Here is a 16,978-nt window from a genome sequence, read left to right on the forward strand (position 1 = left end):
GAACATGCAAACTCTGCACTCTCAAAATGTCACCTTTGAAGGCCTTCCACTTACCGAACACACCCTTGCCTGAAAACGACTTATCCCAATCCACTCTTCCTAAATCTTTTCTCATTTCCGCAAAATTGGACTTTCTCCAATTTAGAATCGCAACTTTTAAAAAAAATTATTTTATTTTTCACACTGTGAACCATATCAATCAAAATATATACAAACATTTCCCTCTTAAATATACACAGTGGCATTTTCTCCCCTTTATTCCCCACTAAATTCTCTCCCCCCTTCTCATCACCCTCCAAACCCATTAAACGTTCAACATATACAATATAATAAAACCATTAAACAATGTCATCACACAATGAAAATAAACAGGAAAATTGTGTCATCTACTTTTACACACTGGATCAGGTCATTTTGTCTTCTTCTCATTTTATCATTTTAGGGGGTGGAGGTCCAAGGCAAGCCCTCTCTGTTATGTTCCATGTATGGTTCCCAAATTTGTTCAAATAATGTGCCTTTATTTTTTAAATTATATGTTTTTTTTTTCCATTGGAATACATTTATTCATTTCCTTGTACCATTGCTGTACTCTCAGGCTCTCTTCTGATTTCCAAGTTGACGTTATACATTTTTTTGGTACTGCTAAGGCTATCATAATAAATCTTTTTTGCGCTTCATCCAGTTTGAGGCCTAATTCTTTACTTCTTATATTACTTAGAAGAAAGATCTCTGGATTTTTTTGATATGTTGCTTTTTGTGATTTTATTTAATGCCTGATTTAGATCTTCCCAAAACTTTTCCACTTTCTCACATGCCCAAATCGCATGTACTGTTGTTCCCATTTCCTTCTTATAGCAAAAACATCTATCTGATACTGTTGGGTCCCATGTATTTAACTTTTGGGGTGTGATATATAACCTGTGTAACCAATTATACTGTATCAGACGTAAGCTTGTGTTTATTATATTCTTCATAGTTCCAGAGCATAACTTTTCCCATGTTTCATTTTTTATCTTTATGTTTAAATCTTTTTCCCTCTTTTGTTTGGGTTTATAGTTTATTTCATTATTTTCCTCCTCTTGCAGCTTGATGTACATGTTCGTTAGAAATCTTTTTATTATCATTGTTTCTGTAATCACATATTCAAAGCTGCTTCCTTCTGCTAATCTCAGTTTATTTCCGAATTTATCCTTTAAGTAGGCTTTCAGTTGATGGTATGCAAACATTGTACCATGAGTTATTCCATATTTGTACTTCATTTGTTCAAATATTAATAAATTATTTCCCAAAAAACAATTTTCTATTCTTTTAATTCCTTTTCTCTCCCATTCTCTAAAGGAAAGGTTATCTATTGTAAAAGGGATTAGCTGATTTTGTGTCAATAATAATTTTGGTAGTTGGTAATTTGTTTTTTTTTTCCTTTCTAAGTGAATCTTCTTCCATATATTGAGTAAATGATGCAGTACTGATGAACTTTTATATTGTACCAGCTTTTCATCCCACTTATACAGTATATGTTCCGGTACCTTCTCGCCTATTTTATCTAGCTCTACCTTAATCCAATCTGTTTTTTCCCTTGTCTAAAAATCTGATAAATACCTTAATTGTGCTGCTCTATAATGATTTTTAAAGTTTGGTAACTGTACCTCTCTGTTAATTTATCTAACGCTATCCTCGGTTTCCCCCCTTTCCATAAAAATTTCCTTATTATTCTAATTAGTTCATTAAAGAATTTCTCTATTAAGGGAATTGGTAACGATTTAAATAAGTATTGTATCCTTGGGAAGACATTCATTTTAATGCATTTACCCTCCCTATCAATGTTAGTGGCAATTCTTTCCAATGTTCTAAGTCTTCCTGCAATTTCTTTATTAATGGCTGATAACTTAATTTGTACAGGCGGCTTAAATTATTATCTAATCTAATACCTAGGTATTGGATTGCTTGTGTTTGCCATTTAAATGGTGATTCTTTTTAAAATTCTGTATAATCCGTGTTACTCATTGGCATCGCTTCATTTTTATGTGCGTTGATCTTGTACCCCGATATTTCTCCATATTCCTTCAATTTCTTATGTAGTTCTTTTATTGATATTTCTGGTTCTGTTAAGTATACTATGATGTCATCTGCAAATAAAGTGATTTTAAACTCCTTCTCCTTTATTTTTATCCCTTTTATTTTATTTTCTGCTCTTATCAGTTCTATTGCTAAAGCGAACCATGAGGGAGATAGTTGACATCCCTGCCTAGTTGACCTACTTAATTTAAATTGACAAATTTGACAAATTCCAAGCCATCCAGCCCTTTTACAGTATGGGAGTCCCAGTCAATAAGCCGAAAGTTAAAATGACAACTTTCCGTTTCTTACATCGGTCTGCTATCTCTACAGATTTGCCCCTCCAATTCTCTCTCACTATTGGGTGGTCTATAATACAACCATTTCAGTGTGGCCACACCTTTCCCATTCCTCATCTCCACCCATATGCCCTCTGTAGACGAGCTCTCTGGTCTGTCCTGTCTAAGCACAGCTGTGATATTTCCCTCGACTAGCAATCCCACTCCTCCCCCTTTCATCCCTCCTCCTCTATCACGTCTGAAACAACGATCATTGAGCTGCCAGTCCTGCTCCTACTGTAACCAAGTCTAACTAAAAGCAATAATGTCATAATCCCAGGTGCCAATTGATACTCTAAGCTTGTCTGCCTTTCCAACAATACTCCTCGCAATGAAATAAATACACCCTAGTACATTTCTATCACATACAAACCTTTCATTTCTGTCTATACATGCAGTACTCACCTGACCTTTATCCCCCTCCACCTCACTATCTGCTCTTATACTCTGGTTCCCCCCCCCCCACCCCCCTACCCCACCAGAGCAGCACTAGCAAACCTACCCGCAAGGATGTTAGTTCCCCTCCGGTTCAGGTGTAAACCATCCCATCGGAAGAGGTCCCACCTTTCCTGGAACAGAGCCCATTCATAATTCAATTAATCAAATTATGAATCCAGCTGTATACAAAATAAGGAATGAAATCATTAGGCAATTAATAATGAGGACATGGAAGCAATTTGCTTGGTGAATTTTATGATCCTCATTCTCTTCCAATAATAATGGAACAGCCTAACTTAAAACTCCATTGCTGCTCCTTTATTGCCTTTGATTCAAAATTCAGTTGCCTCTTTCCCAACAGTCAAGTTTATCATCATCTGATTGTACAACACCACGAAACAGTGCTCTCTAGTCTTCGGTGAAAAATGCACAGACCCACCACCAGACATAAACACACATAACAGATAAACAATACATATGCAGGACAAATACTTTACCGATAAAAATAAATAATTGTATAAATGAGAGTCTCGGATGGGAGTATCTGTGGAATACTCAGCACCTTGCGAGTACCTTTGTTGTCTTGCCATTCACTGTGAATAAAAAATGCTTTCAACTTTTCTCTATATCAGCAGTTCTCAACCATTTTCTTTCCACTCACATCCCACTTTAAGTAATCCCTAGGCCATCGGTGCTCTGTGATTAGTAAGGGATTTCTTAAGGTGGGATGTGAGTGGAAAAGGAAGGTTGAGAATCACTAGACCCAATTGTTACTGAAATATTTTGCTTGAGAAAAATTGTCATTGGCCCACTTCCTTTGGAGTTCTGAAACCATGCACATAACAAGTCAATTAGGGACGATTAAAATGGTGGTTTTCAAACATTTTCTTTCCACCCACATACAACATGAAGCAATCCCTTACTAATCACAGAGCACCAATGGGCATAGGGATTACTTAAAGTGGGATGTGAATGGAAAGGTGTATACAATTCAAGATTCCTTTATTGTCATGTTTAGTACAGAACATGTAATATATTACACAAAATAGCCTTCTGCCTGCCATAAGGCCGAGAGCGCCCTTAGTGTTGCCCAGAGCCCCTTCAAGTAAGAGAGAAAGAAAGTAAAAGAGAGTCCCCTCAGAGACAATGAGCATCAATCAATGGATTCGCCTCCAGTGCCCCTGCAGCCGCACAAACTCCTGTTCAATGTGGGACTCCTCTCCAAAACTTGATGCATTTTTGAGCACCACTCAAACATCAAGACCAAATGAAAAATGTTCATATGTTCAAGGTGATGTGTTCATTATTAGAAAACAATAGAAGTAACAAACTGAAGTGTCGAGTTTGGAAAAATGGCAATAATTAAAAGGCCTTCGAAATAAAATACGTTGTAAATTCTTGTAGAACAGGAATAGTCGAAGCCTATTATTGATCAAAATTTCTGATGGCCTCCCTGCAGTGACTTTCAATAATCTCAGATTTTAGGAACTTCAATGATGCCCATTTCAGGCAATTCCATTTTTAGAGTCTCAGGATGGTTTTATTCAGAACAAATCTAGGCCCTGTTCATCAAACCTCATCAAGGAAATGGAAATGATAGATTTAAGATGATTTCGTGGTGGCTCACCCCATTATGGAGAGACCAAAATCAAGTTCCAGGGCGATATCACTTTTATTCCAAGCTAGTCTGTGGTTGAAATTTTTACTGTTCTTATTTTAATACTTTGTACTCAAAGGTTTGCTTCTCTTAAGCCGAAAACATACCAAAAGTAAAATACAACTAACATCAGCACAGGAACATGTGGAAGGATGACACTTTTTGAGCCACCTACCTTTGTGTCTACATTATCTAGTTTTTCTGAAGCAACAGCCAGAGTGATAGCCCCTCTAAATCTGTCAGAAGGCTCTGCTAATATGTTAATCTATAGGCTAACATGTGGTTGTTCACAAAAGCAAAAAAGACAGTACTCACTGTGTTAAAGTTGGGGAATAATCCAACAGGAGAGGGGCTGCTTAGACGAAATGGTAGGAAGTGCTTGATGTCGAGTGCTGGCTGCATGGCTCTCCCCTGTAGCTGGAGGGATGCTAACAGACTATTGTTTTGACCAGTGGTACCTGCAGAAACAGAAAACAAAGGTCCTGTGATTAATTCTAATTGCCAAGCTAACTGTGCCAAGTTTACATAAAACACACATTTAACATATGATGTCACCTTGCAACAACTATTCCAAAAGGTTTGTTGAAGATTTAGCATTTTTATGAAAAGATCTGCTGTCAGTACCAACGCCAAGTGAGTCTTCTCCAATGAAACTATTTCAGGAAAATGTTTCAAAACAACCACGGCATGGTTAGCGTAGCGGTTAACGCAACGCTATGACAGCGCCAGTGATCGAGACCGGGGTTAGAATCCCGTGCTGTCTGTAAGGAGTTCGTACGTTCTCCCCGAGTCTGCGTGGGATTTCCCCGGGGGCTCTGGTTTCCTCCCACCCTTCAAAACGTACTGGGGGTGTTGGTCGATCAGTTGTAATTGGGTGGCACAGGCTCGTGAGCTGCAATGGCCTATTACTGTGCTGCATGTGTGTATGTAAAAGGAAGCTGTATGTGAGCGAACAACTCTGAACATATGCTTATGAGTGGACAAAGAATTGGATTTATGCCCAAGGTATTTGGAACCAGCATCCCAACTCAGGAGAGCAGTTAAAACAGGAGTCAGGGCCCAAAAGCAGGAGCAGGAGCCTGAAACTTGTGGTGCAAGCACATTTTACATTCTCCCTTAAAATGCCGTTGAACTTGAGACAGGCCAGTTTGGCATTTATGCAGCTAAGCAAGTGCATGCAGGTGTAGACATGCAATGTTGTGCTTGCACCGAGTTATAGAAATCATCACATTTTAACACCGTCACATTTGTGCATAAAGACGACGACACGTACACTGAGGTGTAAGTGGACAAGCCCCTGTGTGGCCACTTTTGCCTGTTTGGAATGCTTAGTATTTCATTAACTGGATGAATAGCACAACGTTGCAGCTCACAGAGCTATTGTATCACCAGAGGCACGGATTCTATTCTGACCTCCAGAGCTGAGTGCGGAATTTGCACATTCTCCCTGTGACTGCATGGGTTTCCTCTGGGTGCTGCATCCACCCATGTCCCAGGTTGTTGGGTTAACTGGCCACGGTGAATTGCTCCAGGTATATACATGAATGGTAGAATCTGGAGGAATCGGTGAGAAAGTGGGGAAATTAAAAGAGAGATTAATGGCTGATGGCTGGTATGGACTGAGCTAGAGGGCCGGTTTTCGTGCTGCATTTCTCTAGAACTCTCTGATCTAAAATAGTGTCAGTTGGTGTAGTGTGAAAAGACTATGACTGTAGACTCTTCTGAATATGTGAGTAGACATAATCTCAATGATTCCATCCCATAAGCATCAGTGCAGGAAGTGTTCAGGGCACTGTGCATCCTCAGCAGTTTCATCAATGACCTTCCTTCTATCCCAAGGCCAGAAGTAGGGATGAACAGTGTTCAACTCATCAAATGAAGCCTGTATGTAGCAAGATGTCGATTACATTCAGGTGTGGACTGATAAGGTTCAAGTGACATCCAACATCACCGAAGAACCGGCCAATGATCACCTCAAACAAGTTAGAGATGAACCATCTTGACATTCAATGAGTTCCACGCTATTAATATTCCAAGAGTCACCAATGAGTAGAATCTCAGCTGGAGCACATAAATTATTGGCTACAAGAACAGGTCCGAAGCAGGGTCTTTTTCAGTGCGTAACTCAGCTTTTGACACTCCTAATTCTTTGCACATTCCACAAGGCACTAGTCAGGAGGATGATTAGATAACTCCCCACTTTGTTCAGGAAGTTCAACACTACCCAAGACAAAAGAGTTCACTTGATGGGAACCCTATCTTCCACACTAACCAGTCACTGTTTCCTGACTGCTGTACACTGGGTGCAGTGTGTACCATCTACAACGTTACCCACCCTGGCAACTTTGACAACAATCTCTGAACAGGTGACATCTACTCCCAAGGACAAGGGAAACAGAAGCATGGGCTTCTCCAGGTGGTACACCATCCTGAATTGGAAATCTCCTTCATCATCATCAATGGATTGAAATCCTGGACCTTGCTCCCGAACACCATCGTGAGCTTCTTCACCAGAAGGGCTACAGTGGTTCAAGAAAGTACTTCAGCTTGTAGTGACATGCAGAACTCCAAAAATGAAAAAAAAAACAAAATGCTGTTTCTCATCCTTCAAAGAAATCCTAATTCTGAAAGAAAAAAAGATTTCTCCAGAGGGAGAAGGCATCGATGTGAGGCGATGCTTCATAAAGCAACCACGTCATAAAGCATTCCCATCAACCTGGTCTCAAACTCTTCGCACTGCTACCTTCGGTTAGAAGGTACAGAGACGCCCGAAGTCCAGCACTTTGAGGTTCGAGAACAGTTTTAACAAATGGCTATCAGGCTCTTGAATATCCTCACTGTACTACCCTAACCACAAACTACTCCAAAACCAACAAAAGACATGTCTGCTTTATTAAAACATCGCTTATTTTTGCACTAATTGCACCTATGAATATTTATTTATCTTTTCTTTTATATTTATTGTCTCTTTTTCTGACTCTTGGCATATTGGGGTCATTAATTTGTACTATTGTACATATATCTGTGTGCCTGCAGCAAGCAAGAATATCAGTGCACTAGTACATTGTACTTGTGTATATGACAATAAATTCCCATACCCATATATCCCTTTCAGGACATTCCAAAGTTCTTTCCAATATCTTTCGGAATATAGCCACTCATCTCCATCCACCACGTTTGAAACACAGCAGCCAAGTGTGAAAAGCATGCAATGACTCAAATAAGAATGAATGTTAATTGATCAGAACATTGGGAAAACCTCCTCTTTTCAAAAGTTTTTGTGCAATCTTGTACATCCCTCTGAGACCAGATGAAGTATCATTACTCCAACCTACTTCTACGTGGCAGGTGTCAACTGCAGTGTATGTGTGTAGTGATTTACAATGCTTTACTCATGTGTTCCTCTGGCATGATGCTATTTGAAAACGACTTCAGCCCATTTATTATGGTCCTTTACCGGTCTTACGATGCCAGAACGTTTACCTGGCCTCGTGTTAAACGGGATGCTGGATTATGGGCAAGGACCTGCTTGTCAATTCACAAGTGCAGCAACCCTGCAGCGTTTCCGCATGTTCCTCAAATTTGCTTACAATGTAGGAGAAGGCCATTCAATCCTTCAAGATCTATGCTGGCTCTCAATGCAATGCCATTAATCTCATTCCCCAACTATTTCCCTCTAATCTATTTTCTCTCACCAGGCTGTTAACTGGTTCTCAGATCAGTCAAGTGCACGAGATGTAATTTAGTCAATCAATCAAACAACTAGCATGTCTCTGAGATGTTGGAGAAAATTGGAGCCCCTAGGGGAAACACACATAGCCACAGGGAGAACATGCAAAGTCCACACAGAAAGCCCAGAGACCTGGAGCTGTGAGATAGTTGTACCACCTAGAGCACCACTGTACTGAACTTCTGAACTGTTTAAATGCCTAGAGTGAGACGTTCACCCACAATTTAGGGTGGCATGGTTAGTGTCTGCAAGGAGTTTTTATGTTCTCCCGTGACTACATGGGTTCCTCTAGGTGATCTGGTTTCCTCCCACCCTTCAAAACATACTGGGGTTGGAGGTTCATTGGGTGTAATTTGGTGGCAAAGGCTCGAGGGCCAAAAGAACCCGTTCCTGCGCTGTATGGTTAAATTTAAAGATTATTTGACTCAGTGGGACAACTGAAAAGGACCATGGATGAAGTTCTGGAGACCAACAAAATCTAGTCAGCATAATTCTGTCCCCACCATTTCTGGAATAATTCTGGTTTTCTATCTTCACACACCAACTGCTCAATACAACTCTCAGCATCTTGCCATTAAACATTTGGATAGCACCATCAATGTCTTAATTTTTCCATCCTTCTTTCAAATCCTCCTGTGGTCTTGCCACTTCTGATCTCTGTGAACTCTTCCTGCCTGACAACCCTGAGATCTCAGTGATCTTGGTCTGGCCCCTTTCCTCGATGATCGTTCCATTATATCATTGACGTCTACACCTTCAACAACCAGGTTCCCAAGTTCTGGAATTTCATTACTTAACCATTTCCTTCTCAATCTCATTTTCCAGCTTTATGAATTTTCTTAAAGCCAACTTATCTCCCATAATATCTCCTTCACTGACCTGATGCCATTTTTTAAAGTAATCTTTTTGGCATTTTGTTGTGTTGAAGGCATTATATGAATGCAAGTTGTGGCACAGCAGTAACAGATAGGAGCACACACCTAATTATAATTCAGGTCCCATTGAAAGGCTGGCCTCTATTATAGGCTGATGGCTGGTCCAAAAATTCCTCCCTGCCTTTATTATTGAAGATTCCAACAATTTACCCATTGTATTCCTGTCTGTTAACAGCTGGAGAACAGCATGAAGGCTTTACATAGATGAATCAACTGTTACATGAAATGGTGAAGAGGAAGTGATGGTTTCAGCTCTAGGGAGGTCAGGATTCCAGAGGTTGCCAGTTGGAAAGCTGATTTGTTTTTGGACATACATCACGGCAACAGGCCATTTCAGCCTGGGTGGCCATGCCACCCAATTTATACCCAATTAACCTACAACCCCCCCAGTACATTTTGAACGGTGGAAGGAAACCAGAGCACCCGGGGAAAACCCACGCAGACACGGAGAGCACGTACAAACTCCTTACAGACAGCGCATGATTTGAACCCTGATCCTGATCTCTGGAGCTATAAAGACCTTGCGCTAACTGCTATGCCAAACATGTCACCCACAATCACTTTCTATTGGTATTTCCAGGCAAGCAAAAGGTATTATCTGCTTTTGATTAAACATTCAAAACTTTCCAGCACTGTGAACAAAGGTGTTGGGACACTTATAGAGTGGCAGGAATGGGGAGTGGGGAACTGGGTGCAGAAGCCTTGCAATGATGAAGAGCCCTGAGGTACAATTTAAACCTCATGCTGTAGCAACGCAAACTAAAGCCAGACCACAATGTTTGAGATAACGCTTGCGGCACCAAGCCTAAGTACAGACAGCATTTTAATTTGACCAAATGGTTGCCCATGGTTACCATTAGCCATCCACCACAGCAATTCCTGCAGGTGAGCCTGATTATTGCATCAATCATGGTCAGAAGGCACATCTAACACTCAACCCTAGCCACAAGTCTGGAGGCCTCTCCTGAGGAGGCAGAGGTGATGGAGCCGTAGAGGGGGACTGGCAGATGGTGGAGAAAAAGGTAAAAAACCTCAAGAAACAGCAAGGAAGAAACATGCAAAGGAAACCACAAGTGGTGGTGGGGGGGGGGGGGAGAGGGGTGGGGGGGTGGGCGAAGTGGACAAAAAGGGTCAAGGTGCAAGCGGAAGCCAGCAGCCTCTCGGCATCTAAGGAGGAAGCTGGCACAAGCGCCGGATGCAGACAGAGGATGCGCAAGGACGGAGAGGGGAAAAAGAAGAATGTGGATTATAACTAAGCATGATTGGTGGTGGGGGGGGGGGGGGGGGGGGAGTTATGACACCCAGCAACTTCCAGCCCCAGGGGACTGTGAATGGGGCTGAGACTAGTGGCCCATGGTCCCTGGAGACTGAGAGCAGTGGAGAGGCCACCACCCTCTGTCTCCAGTCTTATTTGTGCATTGTATAGAGCCCTTTGCCGAAGCCATCAGGAAGGGCAAGGGCATAAGAGGAGTGACTCTGCCAGGCAGTAGAGGTGCTCAGGTCAAGGTCTCCCTGTATGTGGATGATGTTGCTGTCTTCTGTTCAGATACACAATCTGTCTGGAGACTGACCAGCATATGCAAGCATTTTGAGTCTGCATCAGGTGCCAGGGTAAACCAGAAGAATGAGGCAATGCTCTTTGGCAACTGGCCCGACTGGTCCACCATCCCTTTCAGATCTGACTACCTGAAGGTGCTGGGGATCTGGTTTGGAGGGGCTGAGGCGTCCAACAAGAATTGGTCGGAGCAGATCTCAAGGATCCACCAAAAGTTGGGACTGTGGGCATGGCGCTCCCTCTAGATAATGAGAAAGAACCTGGTCATCAGGTGTGAGGTGCTCTTGGTGCTGCTGTACATGGTGCAGGTGTGGCCTGTCCCCTGCATCTCCACACTGGCAGTTACCAGAGCAGTTTTCAGATTTGTTTGGGGATCCAAAATGGATAGGGTCCGAAGGAGTGCAATGTTCAAGTCACTGGAAAACTGGAGCAAGGATGTACCCAACGTGGTGCTCATCCTGATGAACGGCTTTATGTGTGGCTGCATCAAGCTGTGTGTGAAACCCAAGTACAAGGGCATTGTGCCACTATGCGCTGAGGTTCTACCTGTCCCGGGAGTTGCAAAGGATAGGCCTGGCTGGTCCTGTTGCCGGGCAATGTCCTTCATGGAAACACCTTTGACCACAAAGCCATCAGGCAGTAGTCAGCACGGAACGCCCTGCAGAAACTGCAAGATGAGGACACGATGGTCCGGTGGGTGGCTTCCCTGAGCAGACTGTCCAGGTTATCTGGCGGAATGCCTCATCACCAGGGCTAACAAACAGGACCATGACTTGGCCTAGCTGGGGGTGGGAGTAGCCCTCCCAGTGAGATCCTTCTTGGATCATCACCCCCCCATGCATGTTGTCCTCAGGTCAGCTGCGGCAGAGTGGAGCCCATTGCCCACCTCTTTGCTGAATGTAGACTGGCAAAGGGTGTGTGGAGAAGGATGCAAGGGAGCTTTGTCAGGGTTCATCCCCAGTGGAAGCATGACAGAGGACTCTCTGATCTTCAGGGTGTTCTCAGGGACACACTCTGGGTCCAACATCTAGAACTGCTGGAAGACCATCAATTTGATCAAAGATGCTCTTTGGTCTGCCTGGGACCTGTTGGTCTTTCAGCCCACTGAGATGTTGGCGAGGGAGTGCTACCAACTGGCACATTCCAGGCTGCAGGAGTACATGCTGAGGTACGCACTGATGCTTGGTGTAGCCAAAGCGAGGGCACTGCGGGGAAGAACCACAGTCTAGAGTCCTCCCATTGCTGGGCACTGAGGGGAAGCCTCTCAACCAACAGAGGAGAAACGACAAGGTGCCACAGTGGTGATAATGGAGTATTAGAGAGTCTGAAACTGTTGTTTGGATTCTATGTAAAAGGGTGTTTTCTATTCCTTTTTCTCTGGCTTCTTGCTGGTGAAGTTGACTCACTTCCTGTTGGCAACGCTCTCCTTTATGGTGGAGTTGGATGTGACTCAAGCTTCACTCTAAGACTTGAGAACATAAGAAATAGGAGCAGGAGTCGGCCATCCGGCCCACCGAGCCTGCTCTGCCATTCAATTAGATCATGACTGATCTGATGATGGGCTCATCTCCAGCAACCTGCCTTTTCTTCATATCCCTTAATTCCCCTACTTTGTAAAAATCTATCCAACCTTATCCTAAGTATATTTACTGAGGTCGCCTCCACTGCTTCAATAGGCAGCGAATTCCATAGATTCACCAGTTCCTCCTCATCTCCATCCTAAATCTGGTATCTTGTATCTTGATGCTATATCCCCTACTTCTAGTCTCCCCCAACAATGGAAACAATGTACCTACCTCTATCTTATCAATGCCTTTCATAATTTTATTTGTTTCTATAAAATTGCTTCTCATTCTTCCAAATTCAAGCAAGTACAGTTGCAGTTGCAGATAACCTAGGCTGAACCACCAGTGTTGGGTGCTACATCATCAGAGATGTATGAAACATTAAACACAATCATCATCTCTCCCCTATCAGTCCCCATTATCACCTTCCTTACTTATCGATTCCACCACTGGTAGCTTTTGTGTTCCGACTTATCACTTGTCTCTCCAACCTTCACCCTTCCCTCCACCCACCTGGCTACATCTAATCTTTTTCCTCTGTCTGCTTCCACTATCAACCCCTTTCTTCTGGCTCCCAATTTTCCTCTTCCCCCTCCTCCACCAGGTTCTATCTGTCCATCTTCCGTCAACCCAGATATCACCTGAACTTTTAAACTTCTCCACTCAAATGCCTGGAGTGGGACCTTCATCCAGAATTCTTTGACTCAGTGGAAGATCAGCTGAAAGGGACCATAGGTGAGGTTCTGGGGACCAACCAAACCAAACCTAGTCAGCGTAATTCTGTCCCCACCATTCCTGGAATAATTCTGGTTTCTTATCTTTACACATCATCTGCTTATAATACCCATGACCCACCACTCCTCAAATCTCAGCATCTTGCCATTAAACATTTGGCTCCCACCATCAGTGATCTTTGCTGGTGTAGCACGTCGAATGACTCAAAGACTTGTAGATTCAAACCAAAGCTTTTATTACCAAAAGTCTGGAGTGTAGTACATCGAGGTCGACCAGTCCAGACTGACCTGGATCTGTTTAGGTGCAGCTCCTTATGACCTGGCTGGTAGGTGTGGCTACGGCTCTCAGCCAATCATTATCACTATGTACAAATATATACAGAGGATCCCCTACTATCACAGCTGGCTTCTAGTTCAACAATGCCACAATACTCTTATCCCTCCTACTTCCTCTTTATATCAGCTTTCTTCCCTCTTCATCTCATTTCTGAGGAAGGGTCTTGTCCCAAAATGTTGATAATTCCCCTCCCCTCACAGTTGCTGTCAGAATCGCTGAGTTTCTCCAGCAGTTTTCTTTTGCTCCAGTCTCCACTGCCATGAAGACAGTCTTTCTTTGGACGCATGGGGGATGGCGTTGGCTCCAAGTCATCCACCTTTTTGAATCTTATTCAAACTCAGAAATATAGCACCATCCCTTCATCATCTTTGGATGCTACATCACAGAGGAAATGCTATACAATGCTATTTGATACCAACATCCGTCATCAGCAAAATCTTCCACGACAGAAATCAAGCTGAAACTTTCGTTCATATCCTCATTTCATCTGGACCTCGGTATTACAGCAGAGCCTTGGATGGCAATGTATCTTCCTCTCCCTATAAATACATTGAAAACTCTGAATCCTATATCCCAACTCAGATTCAACTACAGTCTGCTTATACAATGCCTCGATTTTAATATCACTCCAAAGTCCTGCGCTTCACTGTCCCAATAATAAACTTGCAGCACCACAGCCCTCCTTAATATTTGCACACCATTAATATTGGCCTTTCCACAATCTCACTGTCAACCAGTCCACCACTGACAGTCATGCCTCAGTTGAGCAGGTCCTACTCTTGAGTAGGACCTTCCCCCCCCACCACCAACCCACACTATTTCGTTCAGGAACCTGCCCAAAACATTATCTTTGTCTTTGCTATATAAAGGACACTGTTTGACCAACTGAGTTTCTCCAGCGTTGTGTTTTTACTTCAACCATGGTATCTGCAGACGTTCATGTTTTACTCCACTCTCTTCAACTCTCTCCCTAAACTCTCTTCATCCTGCCACTTTTTTTCTTTTACAATTCTCCTTAAAATCTACCCCTTGACAGCTTCATAGTTATTTCCCAAATGTTTAGATGGCTTGTGACTGTTTCTTTTGATAACACTTTTGTAAAGAACCTGTATTATGTTTGTACATTCATGATAACAACTTAGAGTTGCTATTTTCAAATAATGTGATAATGTATGTATATTTGAAAGGTTGCCCTCTACTTTTCGTGAAACCAAACAACTGAAATGTTTATTAACAGGGGAAAGTACATACAGATAAACCAGGTCATGCTATGACAGTGCGAGTGACCCAAGTTCAAAACTGGCATTGTCTGTAAGAAGTTTGTGTGTTCTTTGCGTGGGTTTCCTCCAGGTGCTCTGGTTTTCTCCCACCTTTCAAAATGTACAGGGGTTGTAGTTTAATTAGGTATTTGGGCAGCACTGGCTCATGGGCCAGAAGGGCCTGTTATCGTGCTGTAGGTTCAAAGTAAAATTAAATTTTCTGCTGTCTGTTTTCCATTCATCTCCACTCCCATCCCCAGCAACCTAACACCTGGTGATGTTGAGGTGACAGTGATATAAATAATCCATGTTAGGCTGGTTCAGTTCAGCACAGAGCAAGGATTACATCCAAGCCTTTCCTGAAATTCATCTTGAGGAAATTTTCCAAGAAAATCCATTGGTACCAGCTTAAGTTACAAGTTCAAGTACAAACAGCAAGGCACAATGTGAGAGCAACACTCACTGCTACCACCACTTGCATTAAATACCATTTCCTTCAGGATGTGTGGAGACCATCCACGTATTTGGCTCCATTGGATCAAATGCAAGACCTCCTGCTTCACTTGATTCATACGTGCAATTACCTTAAGAAGAATATTGAAAAGTACTTTGTAAACCCTTGACTAATCAGAAAGAAATCGCTGCAGAGTCTTAAATGGAAACCATTTGGCTTTATTGCCAGTTTGTGGATAGTCTGGCGTTTGCCCTTTCAGGTGCACAGAGGGAGCACAGACAGGGAAAGTCCACATTTCACCCTGCAATTTTCCAGTCATTAGTTTCATGATCTGAAATTCAGACTCGAGGTCCATAACTCCTTCAATAGGTGCTCGCCAGAATGCACCAGTGGTCCCAAAGCAAAATATTTCAACCGTGGGTTCATGAAACTCTTGAAACAAATTGTTGTCCACAAATACATCACAATGAGTACCCTGATTCATATTGTACAGAATGCCTGTTTCTCTTCTTCTCTGCTACACCTTTGACAAAACATCCTAATAATCCGCAAATCTTAAAAGCGTTAATTCTGCTGATTTGATGGCGAAGCAATGAAAAACATATGTCTGATCCTTACCTTATTCACCGTGATCGCTTGAAAGAATTTTCCAGTAGTTTTTATTTGTGACCCAGATGGTTTAACATTCCACACATGCTTTTACATTTCTACCCTTTCAATTTAGTCTTGTCGAACGAGTGAAGAAATGAATACTGTCCTCAGTGATGTGGCAGATCGGTTAGGGTCTGTGTGCACAAAAGGCATTTGTGCAAATACTTATGTGTAACTGCCAAAATCCAAATGGGAATGGCTTTATTCATAACCCATGACCCCCACCAAACATTATTGGCGCCAGGGGAGAATTTGATCAACTGTACTTACCTGTGCACAGCTGTATCCTTAAGCCACATAACTCTGTTTATTGTTGGTCTGAAGAAACTGAAATTGTGTGTGAACGTGGCAGTTTGAGCTTTACCATTACCATTATGAATTTGACCTTTTCATCAAGGTGGTTCGTTTAAATTAATTAAATTGAGGGTCTGCCAGAGCAGAGGGAACAACATGAAAGGATCACCTTATTTTTAATATAATGGGATGATTGATGATGCCTTTGTCTTATTCACTGTTACTTCATTAGATTTATAAACTATGTGAACTACTGCAAATATCTTTAAAACAGTTGAGAATTTCCATGATCATTTGACTGAATGGTGGGGTATTAAAACTAAGAGGTTTTAGTTTGGTTCATTTGTAACTTTGAGCCAGGAGATCGGGTTTAAACTTAAACGTGAATTACAATGAAGTGTCAAATTTGTGGAGATTGTCATTTGAATGGAGCCGTAAGTACTGCATTTTAGATGAATTTTAAGTGAATTTAAGTGAATTCTCCAATTATTCTATCTCAGTGGTTCTCAACCTTTTTCTTTCCACTCACGTACCACTTTAAGTATTCCCTATGCCATCGGTGCTCAGTGATTAGTAAGGGATTGCTTCAGGTGGTATGTGGGTGGGAAGGGAAGGTTGAGAATCACTGCTCTGGACCCAATTGTAACTGAAATATTTTGCTTGAGAAAAATTGTCATTGGCCCATTTCCTTTGGAGCTATGAAGCCGTGTACATAATGAGTCAATTAGGTACGATTAAAACAGTGGTTTCCAAACTTTTTCTTTCCACCCACATACCACCTGAAGCAATCCCTTACTAATCACTGAGCACCTATGGCATAGGGAATACTTAAAGTGGGATGTGAGTGGAAAGAAAACGGTTGAGAACCACTGTTCTATCCATTCCACTCTGATTGGGAAATATTGTTGTCCGGAAGTGTTTAGTCCAATTAAAAAATGCAGATCGCTGTCATTTATGTCTTTGCCTTGCCCACTTG

General features: G+C 42.2%; 1 protein-coding gene across 1 annotated transcript in view; it reads right to left on the reverse strand.

Moving 5' to 3' along the window:
• The window catches only part of znf385c (zinc finger protein 385C), a 313,378-nt gene that overhangs the window by 123,959 nt on the left and 172,441 nt on the right, over positions 1 to 16,978 (reverse strand). Inside the window, exon 4 of the mRNA XM_069904946.1 lies at positions 4,804 to 4,924. Coding sequence (XP_069761047.1) covers positions 4,804 to 4,924 — 121 coding nt within the window. The remainder of the gene's footprint in view (positions 1 to 4,803; positions 4,925 to 16,978) is intronic.

This window comes from Narcine bancroftii, chromosome 12, assembly GCF_036971445.1.
Source record: "Narcine bancroftii isolate sNarBan1 chromosome 12, sNarBan1.hap1, whole genome shotgun sequence".
NCBI classification, from domain to species: Eukaryota; Metazoa; Chordata; class Chondrichthyes; order Torpediniformes; family Narcinidae; genus Narcine; species Narcine bancroftii.